Source organism: Acomys russatus, chromosome 5, assembly GCF_903995435.1.
Source record: "Acomys russatus chromosome 5, mAcoRus1.1, whole genome shotgun sequence".
Lineage (NCBI taxonomy): Eukaryota > Metazoa > Chordata > Mammalia > Rodentia > Muridae > Acomys > Acomys russatus.
Window position 1 is genome coordinate 21,715,138 of NC_067141.1, and position 17,100 is coordinate 21,732,237.

General features: G+C 48.5%; 1 protein-coding gene across 1 annotated transcript; it reads left to right on the forward strand.

Moving 5' to 3' along the window:
• Positions 1-278: 278 nt before the first annotated feature.
• Positions 279-12,099, forward strand: Taldo1 (transaldolase 1). Its single transcript, XM_051145642.1, has 8 exons — positions 279-446; positions 4,709-4,832; positions 6,733-6,840; positions 8,905-9,036; positions 10,510-10,685; positions 10,825-11,022; positions 11,161-11,306; positions 11,882-12,099. The coding sequence occupies exons 1-8, from the start codon at positions 350-352 to the stop codon at positions 11,912-11,914; spliced, it is 1,014 nt and encodes a 337-aa protein (XP_051001599.1). The 5' UTR covers positions 279-349; the 3' UTR covers positions 11,915-12,099.
• Positions 12,100-17,100: the final 5,001 nt, after the last annotated feature.

Sequence of the window (17,100 nt, forward strand, 5' to 3'; positions counted from 1 at the left end):
ACAGTGGGAGCAAAGGCGGGTTCAGGGATTAGCGTGGTTGTGGTGCATGGAGGGCTGCTGTATCATCCACTCGCAGGCCGCTGGGGTCTGAGCCTTAGAGTGTGTCTTAGGAGTGCAGGCTGTGTCCATTCATTCTACACAGCGCAGCTCTAGAAGGATACAGCATCTGGGCTCCACCCTCCCTGGACTAGTGGAAAATAACCACGTGCTACTGAGGAAGAGACCAACACGGGGCGTGGCTCGTCTCCAGGGGTGGGGCCTTACTTAGCTTTGCTCCGATTGGCCAGGACGCGCGGGGCATTGTGGGTTACCGCGCTACGACTACCTCCTCAGCTGTATACTCCTCGCCATGTCGGGGTCCCCAGTAAAGCGCCAGAGGATGGAGTCCGCCTTGGACCAGCTCAAGCAGTTCACCACTGTGGTGGCCGACACGGGTGACTTTAACGGTAAGAGGGCACGGCGCATGCGCCCTGAAGCTGTAGCGCCCCCAACTTTGGAATCAGGACTGGTGCGGGTGCCTGGGGCGGGGCTTCGCGGGTTCTGGAGCTGGGATTGGCGAGTCTCGGCCGAATCCTCAAGGCCCCACATTGGCCTCGGGGCTGTTGGTAATCCTGGGAGCCCCTTGCGAAGCTTCGGTGGTCGAGGCAGTCTGAGGAAGAGTCAGTCCCACTGACCCCAGGTGGCCAGCCTACGATGACACAGGCTCAGCTGTGGAGTTGGTACAGTCTGCAGGGTCACGGCGGCCTCGCTGGACACCAGCAGGTTTTGCAGCCTGTTGCACTGGCCTTCCTAGGTGGCAGCTGGTTACTGTTTGTGGGCAGTACCCAGCATGGCTGGAATCAGACCAGATACACACACTAAATCAAACGGTTATTCTATTGTCAAACCTTTTCTTTTGAGACGGTCTCAAAATGTAGCCCGGGCTGTCCTGGAACTCCTGGTTATCCTTTTGTCTTAGCCTCTTAGTGCTGGATCAGGCAGTGGCACCATGCCCAGCTTTAGTACTCAGATTTTCCTGGGCTTGGAGAAAACTCAGGGAACATGGGTGGAAAGGCTTGCGCGCCCCGAGTGTAGCTCTCGGCCTTGTAGGATGGTGTAGGTGATCACACATCTGCTGTGAGAATGAGACTTTCAGGAAATGCTCAGTGAGAGCCCGGAGCAAACTGCTCTTTTCTGCTTTCTCACGGTGACTTGAGAAACAGGCTTTAATTCCTCATGAGTAAGTGCATTGTTATCTCTCAGAGAGCCACAGAGTGATTAGGCATATTTGGGCTGCTTAAATATAAAGGGCAGACTTGATGTGGGTCTAATAGCAAACCTGTCCGACAGAAGCTATGTTTGTCAGAGAGCTTCCAGAAATCCATCTGGGAATCCTGAGGTTTTTTTTCCCACTGTGTGCGTAGTGCAGATTTTACTGGCTAATGTTTGCAAAGAGTTCAAGAGACAGACATGGTGGCACACGATTTGGGAGGCAGAGGCAGGCAGATCTCTTGAGTTCTAGGTCAGCCTGGTCTACATGGTTCTAGATAAGCCAGGGCTGGATAGTGAGAGACCCTGTCTCAAACAACAACAACAAAAGCACATCCGTTGATAGTATACCTTAATGCAGATTAATTAATTATAAACACTATGCCAGATTGGAGATCTCAATTGAGTGGTAAAGGATTCTCTTATTTTTGTTTGTTTGTTTGTTTGCTTTCCCCCTCCCCTTGAGACAGGGTTTCTTTGTATGACCCTGGCGGCCCTGGAACTCCCTCTGTAATCCTGGCTGGCCTCGAACTCACAGAGACTTGCCTGCCTCTGCCTCCAGAGTGCTGAGATTAAAGGCATGTACCACCACCACCACCACCCAGCTACGCTGACAGTTCTTAACTCCCTGAGTGTCACAGGCCCCTGAAAATAGAATCCAGACTCTGATGCCCAGAACACTTGGCCTCCTTAATTTTCCATGGAACGGAAGGGTCTTTGGGCCTTAAAGCTCATCTGTAGGGGTGGCACAGAGATCAAGCCCAGGGCATCACACCTGCTACAAGAGGTGCTCCACCACTCAGCTGCATTTCCAAGCTTCAGGTCTGAGGTTTTATATGATAGAAGCTATGCTTTCTGTGTGCCCGTCGATGGAGTCACACCTAAGCCAGCCAGAGCACATTTTCCCCTACTGTTATTTTGAAATAACTTACAGGCTCGTAAGGCATTGCAAAAGTGGCCCGTGCACCCTTTGCCTGGTTTCCCTAGTGATGTCCTAATCAGGAAGCGGACAGCGGAGTGAGCCACGCATTGTGCTGCCTGCAGACCAGGCCTGCTCTGCTTATATCTGTGGCAGTTTCATAACCCATAGACTTAGCAGTAGCACGATGAGGACTAACTATCCTGTCCTTGGCATCAAGAGGCTGTGTGCGTGTGTGGTGGTGTAGACCTGTAATACACTCCAAGGGCAGGAGAATGATAGCTTTGAGGTCAGCCTGAATTCCTAGTTACATAGGATCCTGGTATGTAGCTCCTGAAAAGAAAAAGAAAAGAGCAGGGGTACTTTGAAATTACTAACTTGTTTTTAAAAAAAAAAATTTGCTGGGCATGGTGGCACACGCCTTTAATCCCAGCACTCTGGAGGCAGAGGCAGGCGGATTGCTGTGAGTTCGAGGCCAGCCTGGTCTACAAAGTGAGTCCAGGACAGCCAAGGCTACACAGAGAAACCTTGACTCAAATAATAATAATAATAATAATAATAAAATAAAAAGTTAAGCAAGATCATGCCCTCCTGGCCTGGCAACTGGGCATCATGGCTGTGCATCTACTGTTCATGTGTCTGGTCATTTGGATAGCTGAGCTGACCAGGGCTAGGTCACACCTCATTGACTTTTCTGAATTCCTGAAGAAAAAAACCTAATATGTTAAATGAGCCAATACAGCTATGCATAACGTCTTCCTTGCCCCCCCCACCCCCCCCCCCCGCCCAAAAAAGAAGATTAAAGAGCTGAAGACAGTTGGCAGTATCAGCAGATCTATCAGTTGTTTAGGAGTAGTGTGCCCCCTACTGGCTGTTGGGCAGTAGGACAAATTTGTGGAGCATGTTCTTTCAACATCCTCGAATGTCCATTCCCAGTCACTAAAACCCAGCTTATATGGAAGGATGATTGTTCTAAGGTACCCAGTTTTGTTTTATTCAGTGTTTGTTTGTTTAGGTTTTTCAAGATAGGGTTTCTCGAGATAGGGCTGTTTTAGACTTGTTTTGTAGACCAGGCTGGTCTCAAACTCACAGAGATCCACCTACCTCTGCCTCCTGAGTGCTGGGATTAAAAGTGTGTTCCACCACGCCTGGCTATGTTTGGTGTTTTTATTTTTAAGTATTCTTTAAAGATTTATTTATTATTTATACAGTATTCTGCCCACACGTGTGCCTGCCCACCACAAGAAAGCACCAGATCGCATTACAGGTGGTTGGTAAACCACCATGTGGGTGCTAGGAATTGAACTCGGGATCTTCAGAAGAGCAGACAGTGCTCTTAACCTCTGAGCCATCTCTCCAGCTCTGGCGGTTTTATTGTTGTTGCTTGTTTGTTTTGTTTTGTTAGATAGAGTCTCATTGTGTAGGCCTGGTTAGCCTGGAACTTGATATGCAGGCCAGGCTGGCCTCAAACTCTGGCTTGTTTGTTCTTAAGTTTTACAGTTAAAAATGTTGTAAATAGAGCCAGGTTTGGTAGTAGATTTCTGTGAGTTTGAAGCCAGCCTGGTCTACAAAGCGAGTCTAGGACAGCCAAGGCTACACAGAGAAACCCTGTCTCAAAAAAAAATTTTTTTTAATGTTGCAAGCTGGGCGTGGTGGCACGCCTTTAATCCCAGCACCCGGGAGGCAGAGCCAGGTGGATCACTGAGCTCGAGGCCAGCCTGGTCTACAAAATGAGTCCAGGACATCCAAGGCTACACAGAGAGACCCTGTCTTTAAAAAAAAAAAAGTCACACACCAAAGTTATTTTGTTGGTTTATGAGACATAGTCCTACTATGTAGCCCTGGCTGGTCTGGAACTCACTAAGTAGACCAAGTAGGCCTTGAACTCAGACCTGTGTCTGCTTCCAGAGTGCTGGTATTAAATGCATGTGCCCCCATAACCATCTCATGGTTTGGTCCTTTGTGACAGGGTCTTGTCCTGTAATCCAGGCTGGCCTTAAACTCTGAGTCATCTGAGCTAGGACTTTAGTCTGTGCCACTGTACCCAGCTCAAGTGTGTGGATTGGTTACTGTCTTCACGTTGAAGACTGCTGTCTTGTGACCAGCCTCTCTGGTGCTGCTGTGAGCAGTGCCGCTGTGATCCACTTGGGATTGCTACAGGGCACTGGTCTCCATCTCTGGTGACAGCTGCTTCTGGTCTCTCTGACAAGTACCTGAGGAGGAGGGATGGTTTTGCCCCACAGTTGGTAAGGTTCCAGTCCATTTTGGCAGAGACATCACAGGTAAAGCAGAGCAGCTCCTCTGACGGCAGACAGGAAACATAGCACAGCATTCCTGTGCTAGCAGGCTGTCTCCTCTTACTCCATGGGGCTGCCAGTCTGTGGGGTTGTGCTATCCACATTCAGAGACAGCCACTCCCTTAGTTAATCCTCTTGGAGTCACAGACAAGCCAGAGGTACTGTAGATTTGGATGCTTCTTGGTTCAGTCCAGCTGACAATGAGATTAACCATCCCACCTGCTTTTGGAATTTACTTACCTAGCTATTGATGAGTACAAGCCCCAGGATGCCACCACCAACCCATCCCTGATCCTGGCTGCAGCACAGATGCCGGCCTACCAGGAGCTGGTGGAGGAGGCCATTGCCTACGGCAAGAAGCTGGGTGGGTGAGTATGGGTAACAGAGAGCCCAGAAGGTCCCACTCCTAATATTGGCCATACCCAACATGATCTTTGTTTCACTGTGGCTGTGTGCCTCTGAGTCTTGCCAGTGTCAACACTTCCAGCAAAGATGTAGAACATTCATGGCCTTTCAGGTTCCTTCCTCTTTTTATTATTTTTTTATTTTATTTTGTTGTTGTTCATTTGTTTTTCGAGACAGGGTTTCTCCGTGTAGCCCTGGCTGTCCTGGACTTGCTTTGTAGACCAGGCTGTCCTCGAACTCACACCGATCCACCTGCCTCTGTCTCCCAAGTGCTGGAATTAAAGGCATGCGCCACCATGCCCAACTACTTATTTTTTTCTTAAGATGTATTTATTTATTATATGTATAGCATTCTGCTTGCATATATGCCTACAGACCAGAAGAGGGCACCAGATCTCATTATAGATGGTTATGAGCCACCATGTGGTTGCTGGGAATTGAGCTCAGGCCCTCTGGAAGAGCATTCAGTGCTCTTAACCTCTGAGCCATCCCTCCAGCCCTGCTGCCATTACTTTTTAACAACAGTCTAGTGGATTTTATTAAATTGTGCTTTGGTAGAACCATTACCGCAATCTCTGGTCCTTCTTCTACCTCCTTGTCTATGTCCTCAGCATCTTTCTTGTTTTTGTGAGACAAGGTATCGCTATGTACCCAGGCTGCTGTAAGCACGCCTGCCCAGGTGCTCAGTTAACATCGAGTGCCATTGTGCTGGCTTCCAGTCCTTTTCTTGTGCCTATAGCTTTACCTCTTCCACTTTATCACGTAACTCATCGATGTGTAGTCCTTTTGGATATAGTAACTGTATCTATGTTTGAGGTGTGGTGTCATAATTTTATATTGGCATCTCACTCTCCTTTTGGGGAGTGTCTTCTCTTAGGGTTGTTTAAAAACCATTTTATACAAATGCCACAAAGGATAGAGTTTAAGCTGAAAGATGAAAAAGTTCTTGCTTGGTGGTGGCGGCACATGCCTTTAAACCCAGAACTCCAGAGGCAGAGGCAGGTGGATTTCTGAGTTTGAGGCCAGCCTCGTCTACAGATCAAGTTCTAGTATAGCCAGGGCTACACAGAGGAACCCTGTCTCAAAAAGCAGAAGTTATGAAGATGATGGTGGTGTGGTTCCCAACAGGATAATGTAACACTCTTGCTATAAACTTGAAATGATCAAGATGGCATGATTTATGGTGTAGGTCTCTCACTATAATAAAACAGTTGTTTCTTTTGGGCCTGCCTGCCTTTTTCCCAGGCTGGCCTCAAACTTGGAATCTTCCTGCTTGCGCTCTTTGAGTGCTGCAGTTAGTAGCATGTGCTCTGTGAGTTTGAGGCCACCCTGGTCTATATAGTCAGTTCCAGGACAGCCAGGACTCGGTAGAGAGAGCCTGCCTCAACAAAACAAAATAGTGTGTGCTCAACCAGCCTGGTGGCGTACACTTTTGATCCCAGCACTTGGGAGGCTGAGACAGGTGGACTGCTGTGGGTTCGAGGCCAGCCTGGTCTATATAGTCAGTTCCAGGACAGCCGGGACTTGGTAGAGACACCCTGTCTCAAGAAAATAGTGTGTGCTTGCCCAGTGTGGTGACACATGCCTTTGAATCCAGCACTCAGGAGGCAGAGGCAGGTGGATTGCTGTGGGTTCAAGGCCAGCCTGGTCTACAAAGTGAGTCCAGGACAGCCAGCACTACACAGAGAAACCCTGTCTCGAAAAACCAAAAAAGAAAGAAAGAAAGAAAGAAAAAAGCATGTGCTCTTACGGCCATGGTGGAGAGGTTGAAAAGAAAGAAATTTGGCAAAACACTCAGAGCTGGTCTTATAGGTTCTCCCAAAGCTTTCCAGGCTCCAACACAACCTTCCTTCTGAATTTCAGGCCACAAGAGGAGCAGATTAAAAATGCTGTCGACAAACTTTTTGTGCTGTTTGGAGCAGAGATACTAAAGAAGATTCCAGGCCGTGTATCTACAGAAGTGGATGCAAGGTAGGTGGGGTAGGGAGGGAGGGAGCAGGTGCCTTGCTGGCATTAGTGGCTCAGGTAGTTTGCCCTTTATTCCCCACAGTCACTGGGTGGTATAATATACTCTCTATAGAAGACTGTATGGAACTGATGGCCTAGATCGCTGATTAATGGCTAAGAACTGCAGAATTTGGTCTTTTTGTTATTAATTTTTTTTTGTTTTCAAGATAAGGTCTCACTATATAGCTCTGGCTGTAGAATTTACCATTTAGACCAGGCTGGCTTCCTTCAAACTCACAGATATCTGCCTACCTTTTGAGTGCTGGGATTAACAGCATGCGCCAATGTGCCTGGCAATTAAAATTTTGTTTTATTTTATTTTTGTTTTTGTTTTTTTGAGACAGGGTTTTTTTCGTTTTCTTTTCTTTGTTTTGTTTTTTTGTTTGTTTGGTTTTGGTTTTTCAGGGTTTTTTTGGGGTTTTGTTTGGTTGGTTGGTTGGTTTTGGTTTTTTTGTTTTCAAGACAGGGTTTCTCTGTGTAGCCTTGGCTATCCTGGACTTGCTTTGTAGACCAGGCTGGCCTCAAACTGACAGCAATCTGCCTGCTTCTGCCTCCCTGAGTGCTGGGCTTACTGGGTTTTGTTTTGTTTTGTTTTTTGTTTTTTGCAGACAGGGTTTCTCTGTGTAATAGCTCTGGCTGTCCTGGAACTTGATCTGTAGTGGATCTATACTCCAGGCTGGCCTCGAACTTATGGAGAGCTGCCTACCTCTGCCTTCCAAGTGCTGGGATTAAAGGCATGCACCACCACCACTTGGCTATTTTGGTTTTTGTTGGTTGTTTTTGTTGGTTGTTTGGTTGTCCTTGAACTCAGTTTGCCTACAGGTGTGCCTGAACACCAGAAGAGGGCAGCAGATCTCATTACAGATAGTTGTGAACCACCATGTGGTTGTGGGAATTGAACTCAGGACATTTGAAAAAGCAGACAGCACTCTTAACTGCTGAGCCATCTCCAGCACATTTTGTTGTTCTTTTTAATATTTATTTTGAGACAAGGTCTCATATAGTCCCAGCCGACCTCATACTTCCTGTGTAGCTGAGAATGACCATGATCTCATCGTCCCGCCCTTAACTCATCAGTGCTGGGGTCACAAGAGCATACCACATACTTATCATGTCATATTGGGGGGACTTGGGCTTTGTGCATGACAGGCAAGTAAGTGCTCAGCCAACTAAGCACACCTCTGACCCATGTTTTTTGTGTTTGGTTTGGCTTTTTATTTTATTTCATTTTTTGGTTTTTTGAGACAGGGTTTCTCTGTGTAGCCTTGGCTGTCCTGAACTAACTTTGTCGACTAGGCTGGCCTCAAACTCACAGAGATCCTCCTGCCTCTGCCTCCCAAGTGCTGGGATTACAGGCATGCGCCACCACGCCCAGCACTATTTTATTTTATTTTTTAAGGACTAAAGTCTCCTTTTCAAAGATTTGGGGTTTTTTGTTTGTTTGTTTGTTTTTTGTTTTTTAGATTTATTTATTTATTTATTATTTGTACAGTATTCTAACTGCATGAGTGCCTGTACAGCAGAAGAGGGTACCAGATCTCATTATAGATGGTTGTGAGACATGATATGGTTTCTGGGAATTGAACTCAGGACCTTTGGAAGAACAGACAGTGCTCTTAACCTCTGAGCCATCTCTCCAGCCCAGATTTGTTTATTTTCTGTGTATGAGTATTGGCCTGTATGATGTGTTTACACCACACGTGTGCGTGTGGAGGCCAGAACAGGACATCAGATCATGTGGAACTGTACTTACACCGGGTTTTGAGCTACCATATGTGGCAGTGTCACTTAGAACACAGGCTGATTTTGAATTTCTGATTCTCCTGCCTCAGTCTCCTGAGTGCTGGTTACCAGATTTGACCACCAGGCTTGCTTCTGAAATTGGGTCTCAAGTTGCTCTGAGTCCAGAGGAGGGGGTGGGGAGAGTTTTCCCAACGAGCCACTCAGCTACAGGACACCCTGCTCCTGCATGCTGCCTCGGTGGATGTCCGTGCTGTCTGAGTACCTGGAATACCCTTGCTCTTCCAGGCTTTCCTTTGACAAGGATGCAATGGTGGCCCGTGCCAGGCGCCTCATTGAGCTTTACAAAGAAGCTGGGATCAGCAAGGACAGAATTCTCATCAAGTTATCCTCAACCTGGGAGGGGATTCAGGCCGGAAAGTAAGTGTCCCCTGTGTGGAAGCAGCTTTGGGCTCTTTCCTGAGCAGCAGGCACCCATTCTGCTGCGGGATGGTCCTTGAGAGAAGTCTGACCTCTGCTCCAGGGTTCGCTCAGACTGCGCCTCTTCACAGTGTCCAGTTAACAAGGACTGCACTGCTAGGTTTTGTCTCTGTCTCCTCCAGAGCAGTGAGGCCTAAACTTATATAAGTTTTAAAGAAATAAATTGTCATAACAACAGTGTGCTCTGAGTAGAAGAGAATGCAAAATGCCAGAAGCAGTCGTGCTCCTATGCTGCCTCTTCCAGAAGCAGTCAGGCTCCTATGCTGCCTCTTCCAGAAGCAGTCAGCCCTGGCCGGTCTGGGGTAACTGGGCAGCAGAGATATTTAGGTATACAATGTTCTGCCTACGTGCATACCAGAAGAGGGCACCAGATCTCTTTTTATAGATGGTTGTGAAGCACCATGTGGTTGCTGGGAATTGAACTCAGGACCTTTAGGAAGAGCAGCCAGTGCCCTTAACCTCTGAGCCAACTCTCCAGCCCATCTGGGCAGCAGAGATAATCTATCATCTCCTCTCGGCCCATTTTGCTCTTTCCCTACCTAGAACCACTGGTTTTTCTTCTTGATTTTTCTGATCTGGACATGTCATCTAAGTAGAGGCGCATCATATGTGAACTGTTGTGTCTGGCTCATCTCATTCAATTTGTTCTGGTGTATCTATGGCTTGTTCCTGGCTGGACGGGGTTCCACTGAGTGGATCATGTCTCTTGTTGGGCACTGGGTCTGTTACCACTTTGGGACTATTGAGAATAATGCCATGAACAAAGGCCTGTACACATTTTGGTGTGGGCATGGTTTTCCTTTTTCATGGGCAGATGAAGAGAAGAGTCTTCCTGGGTCAGGAGACTCTGGCCTTTGCTGAGCTAGCATGGTATGAGCTACACTTGTGCTTGAACACTCAAGTAGCTACGTGGTGAAGGCACCTCTGAAGCTGGCTCCTGGGAAGGGAACTATGGCTGGAATAGACTAAACAGAGGTGTGACTTTCAGGCCTCAACCACACGGTGGTGCAGTGTTGCCCAGGGGTATTGGGCCAAGAGGCTTCTCAAGAGAGAGGCTGGACTTGCTGCAGGGTAATGCCAGGCAGAACTAGGTCCTAATCGCCCTTCTTGGTAATGAGCCACTGCTTCTAGGCTAGGCACAGAGCCCGTGGGCACTCTGAGAGGGGAGGGACCCTGGTTACAGTGCTAGGGAAGATGTGGGCACTCAGGGTCTCGATTGCCTGTCTGTTGGTCATGTGGATATGAAGGAAATCCTGGTCCTCCTTGTCCAGACCCAATGCTGCTGAGTCTCAGGCTTGTGCTTAATAACGCACAGCCCTGCTCCCACTGCTCCTGCTCCATTATTGAGGAACTGAAGACTGTTGGGGAGTAACAGGTGCAGAGCTCAGCTGCCCCTGCCCATCTTGTCCACAGGGAGCTGGAGGAGCAGCACGGCATCCACTGCAACATGACCCTGCTTTTCTCCTTCGCCCAGGCTGTGGCCTGCGCTGAAGCGGGTGTGACGCTCATCTCTCCCTTCGTGGGGCGCATCCTTGACTGGCATGTGGCAAACACAGACAAAAAATCCTATGAACCCCAGGAGGACCCTGGTGAGCTACCCTTTGAGATCATGGGACTGGGGGAACTGCTGCATTGAGGAGCAGGGCTGAGGGACTAAGTTAGGGTGGTGTCAGACAGCAGCTAAGGGCGGCTGTAGGGCCACCCTGGAACATGCCTAGTTCTCCCCAGGCGTAAAGAGTGTCACCAAAATCTACAACTACTACAAGAAGTTTGGCTACAAGACCATTGTCATGGGCGCCTCCTTCCGTAACACGGGTGAGATCAAAGCCCTGGCCGGCTGTGACTTCCTCACCATCTCACCCAAGCTCCTGGGGGAGCTGCTCAAGGACAACGCCAAGCTGGCACCTGCACTTTCTGTCAAAGCAGGTAAGGTCAAGGGGCCCAGTAAAGACCCTTGTGTGGGTGGAGCTAAGGCCTGACCCTGATGGGAGACACAACCCAAGGCTGAAGGACAGTTAGGAGCCCAAGGGTAAGGCAGGCCTGGAGAGATGTGCTGTCCTCCAGCCCAGACCAGTGACTTGGAGAAGATACACCTGGACGAGAAGGCCTTCCGTTGGCTGCACAACGAGGACCAAATGGCTGTGGAGAAGCTCTCTGATGGGATCCGCAAATTTGCTGCCGATGCCATAAAGTTAGAGCGGATGCTCACGGTGAGTTCCTGTGCAGGCAGCCTCGAGCCTTTCCCCCTTCACCGAGAGGCAGAGTCGGTAGAGTTGAGACCTACTGCAGGAGGCTGGCATGGCGGCACACTCCTGTAGTCCCATCACCTCAGAGAGCGAGGCAAGAGGACCACATGCAATAGCCCGGGGCAGGAATGCTAGTACATACCTTTAGTCCAAGCACGTAAGAGGCAGAGACTGCCTCAAGAAACAAAACTATAGGGGCTGGAGAGATGGCTCAGAGGTTAAGAGTGCTGGCTCTTCTTCCAAAGGTCCTGAGTTTGATTCGCAGCAACCACATGGTGGCTCACAACCATCTATAATGAGATCTGGTGCTCTCTTCTGGCCTGCAGGCATACATGCAGGCAGAATACTGTATAATAAATAAGTTAATTAATGAAAATTTAGAAAAAGAAACAACTAGATAGATAGATAGATGATTGTGTATGTGAATGTTTGGTTTTCTCCTTGGGAACCATGGACCCAGCTGGCTGCCTAAGCCATCCTGGGACATTGGTGGGTCTCGGCTGGGGCCCTCCCATGACTCTAGCTCTGGTCATTTCCAGGAACGAATGTTCAGCGCTGAGAATGGAAAGTAGTGCAGCCCCTGAGGCTGGACCCCCAGACCTGCACTGCCTTTGAGCTGGGTCCTAATTGCACATGGCTTGTGATGACCGAATCTTACATTTTCTAGTGATTGGAGAAGGGATGGATCATAGGTTTCTGATTTTATGTGAAATTTTGTCTAATTCATTAAAGCAGTCGCTTTTCTATGCTGTGTCTCATTTCACCATCTTTGTCATCATCCACCTAAGCAGCAGTTGCCCTGTATTGGCTATGACTGAGGCTGAGACTTGGAGATGAACCCCAGGGCGTCAGTATGATGGACGTGATTGTGGACCACAACTGGGACACAAGATGGCAGGTCTTTGGTTTTGGTTGTGGGACTCTATTCAACTATTCCCTCTTTACCTAGAGTCCCTATGCCCTCCCTGGTCTAATAGGGCACACTAGCAGAATTGGAAGACAAATGGTGGGCTCTGCTCCTGGGGGGCGGCCGCTGAACACAGCGCTGCAGAGCCAGGCTTTCCCATTGCCCAAGAAGCAAGTCCAGCAGTTTGCCTCTCCCTTCCAGGTGTTCTGCCCAGTGTAGCCAGGTTCTAAAGGGCAATGGCACCACTTTAAGAGGACAGCATACTGTATGACACCAGCTTTGAAAGGGCATGGAACCACACACATGCCTATAATCCCAGTGCTTGGAAGGCAGCAACCAAATTGCCCACATCTGAGCCCAGCCTAGTCTACTTATTTAGTGAGTTCCAAGACAGCCGGGACTACAGTGAAACCCTGTCTTTAAAAAATAAAAATAAGCTAGGCGGTGGTGGCGTACACCTTTAATCCCAGCACTAGGTAGGCAGAGACAAGTGGATCCTTGTGAGTTCAAGTTCAAGGCCAGCCTGGTCTACAGTGCGAGTCCAGGACAGCCAAAGCTACACAGAGAAACCCTGTCTCAAAACCAAAATAAATAAATAAATAAAATAAAAATAAGGTGACTAGAGAGATGGCTCAGTGGTTAAGAGCACTGCTTGAGCCAGGTGTGGTGGCACCCGCTTTTGATCCCAGCACTCAGAAGGCAGAGGCAGGGGGATCGCTGTGAGTTCAAAGCCAGCCTGGTCTACAAAGTGAGTCCAGGACAGCCAAGACTACACAGAAACCCTGTCTCAAAAAACCAAAAAATAAAAAAGCACTGCTTGTTCTTCCAGAAGACCCAGGTTCAATCCCCAGAACCCACATGTCAGTTTACAACTGTGTTAACTCCAGTTCCAGGGAATCTCACACCCTCACATAGACATACATACAGTGGCACATCAATGCACATAAAAAGAAATCTTTAAAAATAAGCAAGACACAATGTTGCACGCCTTTAATCCCAGCACTTGGGAGGCAGAGGCAGAGGCAGGTGGATCTTTATGAGTTTGAGGCCACTACAAAGTGAGTCCCAGGACAGCCAGGGCTATTACACAGAGAAAACCTGTCTGGAAAAACTAAGGGGGTAGGGGACCACAGGAAACAGGGCAGGTTAATCTAATTCAAGGCCAGCCAGAGCTACATAGTGAGACGTGGGACCCACTTTTAAAAACAAAAAGAGAAATCAGGTTAGAACAGGTGTTAGTTGCAGTGGCTGAATGGCCTGTGTTCTAGAAGCACTTAGTTGAGGGCATGAAGTTGGCCACACTACTAACAGAATGTGTACAGATGGGAAGTTAGGCTGGTCAGCAAAACAAAAAGACCCTGGGCCTGCCTAGGGCCAGTGCCACCCTTCTCTGCCAAACATGGGCTCCTGGATCCTGAGTTGCCCACTATTCGCATTAAGCTCTGCTGAAAAAGACCCCACAGACCCATTAGGGAGGATCTTGGAGCAATTTGCAAGGCCCGTTCCCTAGATTGCCAGCAACGAGCAGTTCTAGGGCTAAGCACCTGCTGCAGAAATCTAGCCCTATCCTGGATTCTCAAGTGGGAGTAGCTTCTGCAGCCCCATACAGCTAGGTTTACACTTTCCCCATCAAGAATCACTGGTATTCTACCCACTTCAGCCAGGAGACAAGCCTGTAAGAGCAATGCTGCTTGAAGCTGGCCTGCTTCAGCAGAGCCATATGCCCATACCCTCCCAACCCTCACCCTTTGGGCGAGCAATTGTTTGTCCTAAAAGGATATGGGGATTTGAATCTTTCCAGCCTGGGAGTCCAGGACAGAAGAATGCTCTGTGGATCTCTTGTTTTTTTTCAAGACAGGGTTACTGCACATAGCCTGGCTATCCTGTAACTTACTATGTAGATCAAGTGGCCTCCACTTGGTTAAATGTGTGCAGCACCACAGAGGACTTGGTATCAAGAGTTTATGGCCAAGTGCGTCACTGAGCTGTTGATATTCCATTATAAAGGACCCAATAGCTGGGCATGATGGCACATGCCCTTAATCCCAGTCCTTAGGAGGCAGAGGCGAGTGATTTCTGGGTTTGAGGCCAGCCTGGTCTACAGAATGAGGGGCACACAGAACCTGTCTCCAGAACAACAAAACAGTTTTTTAGCTGGATGTGGTGGCGCACATCTGTAATCCCAGCACTCAGAAGGCAAGAGGCAAGCAGACCTCTGGAGTTTGAGGCCAGCCTGGTCTACAAAGTTGAGTCCAGGACAGCCAGGGCTATGCAGAGAAACCCTGTCTCCAACAAAACAAAACACTTCTTCATTCACTTAAAGATACTGAATTGTGTGTGTGTGTGTTAAGTGGGCACACACATCAGGGATACATATTGAAGTTAGAGGGCTTTATTTTTTGTTCTTTGAGACAGGGCTTCTCTGTGTAGCCTTGGCTGTCCTGGACTCCCTTTTTAGACCAGGCTGGCCTCGAACTCACAGTGATCCGCCTGCCTCTGTCTCCTGAGTGCTGGGATTAAAGGTGTGCGCCACGATGCCCTGCCTTTTCAGTCTTTATTGTAAGTAATTCTGCCATCAACATTTGTATAAGGTTTCATTTCTCTTAAGCAATTATAAATGTGTTTGTAAACATACCCTGAGCTCAGATGCCACTTTTCCACTTTTCTTCATTCTCTCTTCTCTAGCCTACTCTCCCCCTCCACCTAGGACTGGGCAGTGGGAAGACCCTTGGAGCAAAGGCCTGGCACAGTCAGAGCTCACCTTACCCACTATAGTGATGTGAAGCCTTTAGTGGTGGCACATGCCTGCAGTCCGGAGGCAGAGGTGTGTGGATTGTTGAGTTCGAGGACAGCCTGGTCTACAAAGAGAGTCCAGAACAGCCAGGGCTACACAGAGAAACCCTGTCTCAAAAAACAAAACAAAAATATGTAGAGCCAGCCAATGTGAACCTCTAAAACCCTATCAGCATAGTACTGCTTCCCTAGTGTCTAAAAGCTGTTCCCTAATTCATGCTAAAACCTTTGCTCCCAGGGCTGGAGAGATGGCTCAGACATTATAAGCACTGGCTACTCTTCCAAAGGTCCTGAGTTCAATTTCGAGCAACGATGTGGTAACTCACAACCATCTATAGTGAGATCTGGTGCCCTCTTCTGGTGTGCAGGTGTACATGCAGGCAGAACACTGAATACATAATAAATCTTTAAAAAACACAACAGCCAAGCCGGGCGTGGTGGCGCACACCTTTAATCCCAGCACTTGGGAGGCAGAGGCAGGCGGATCACTGTGAGTTCGAGGCCAGCCTGGTCTACAAAGTGAGTCCAGGATGGCCAAGGCTACACAGAGAAACCCTGTCTCGAAAAACCAAAAAAAAAAAAAAAAAAAACACAACAGCCGGGCATGGTGGTGCACGCCTTTAATCCCATCACTTGGGAGGCAGAAGCAGGCTGGTCGCTGTGAGTTTGAAGCCAGCCTGGTCTACAAAGGGACTCCAGGACAGCCAAGACTACACAGAGAAACCCTGTCTCAAAAAACCAAAACCAAAAAAACCACAACATCCAGGTGGTGGTGGCACATACCTTTAATCTCAGCATTTGGGAGGCAGAGGCAGGTGGATCACTCTGAGTTCCAAGGCTGGTCTACAAAGTGAGTCCAGGACAACCAGGGTGACACAGAGAAACCCTGTCTTGAAGAAGAAAACAACAACAACAACCCCCCCCCACCCACACACACACAAACCACCACACAGCTAAGGCTACACACAGAGACCCTGTCTTGAAAAACCAAAAATAAATAAAAACCACCACAACAAAATCTTGGCTCCCAGCTGATGGTGTTAAGTGGACACCCAGTGAACTCTGAAGAGGTTCCAGAGAACACCTAACCCGTTCCCACTAGGCAGGAAGTGGTCTGAGCCAGGGAGCCCTGCCAGACGCAGCTAGCATGCTGACTTTGTCTTCAAGCTTTAAGAACATATTCATTGTTTACAGGCCACCCAGCCTATGTCTGAGCCAGCCACGTCTAGGCACAGACAGCCTGAGGGTTTTAAGGTCTTGTTCAGAAATACCCATCAATACATAGTGTGTATGGCAGTTGGGGACAGTGCAAGGCCAGGGAGGAATCCAGGGACAGTGGGCTGTCCTGTATCTTTCTTCCACTTTGTTCTAGACTTTCCTCATTAAAGCTTTATAACTTTCAATGAGCTTGGGATATGCTAAGTTAAATGGAGATGGAAGTTGAAAGGTCCAAAGTTATTTGGGAGGCTCTATTTCAGAGCTAGAGGTAGCTCACCAGTCCTGGCTACAATCCAGGCCAGGTACCCAGACAGCAAATGGTAGGCTACCCCCTGCTCCATGTAGCTCAAGCCCTTCTGTGGCCATTCCTTCTAGGAGTAGATGAAATACCTGGGCTGAGGCTTCTGTAAGCCAGAGGCCATTGGACAGGATCTCAAGGTGTGACACTAATATTTTTTTCCATGTGCCATATGGGACTGGGTGACATCACTGTGTCCATGTCAAGGGCCCAGGACCATGCCAGGCTGAGGTGACACCTCAACTACATTCAAAACCACAGCCCAGTAGGAGTTAAAGGGCTGACCCCTTCAGCAAGAATGCTGCCTGTTCAAGGCTAGGATAACATACACTGTTCACCTTGGGAAAGATGAGTTCTTAGCCAGGCAGTGGTGGTGTATGCCTTTAATTCCAGTCCTCAGGGAGGCAGAAGCACATGGATCTCTGAGTTCGAGGCCAGCCTGGTCTACTGAGTGAGTTCCAGGACAGCCAAGGCTACAAAGAAACCCTGTCTCAAAAAACAACAAAGGGGTGGGGTGGGGATGAGAGTTCAGAGTAAGCTCC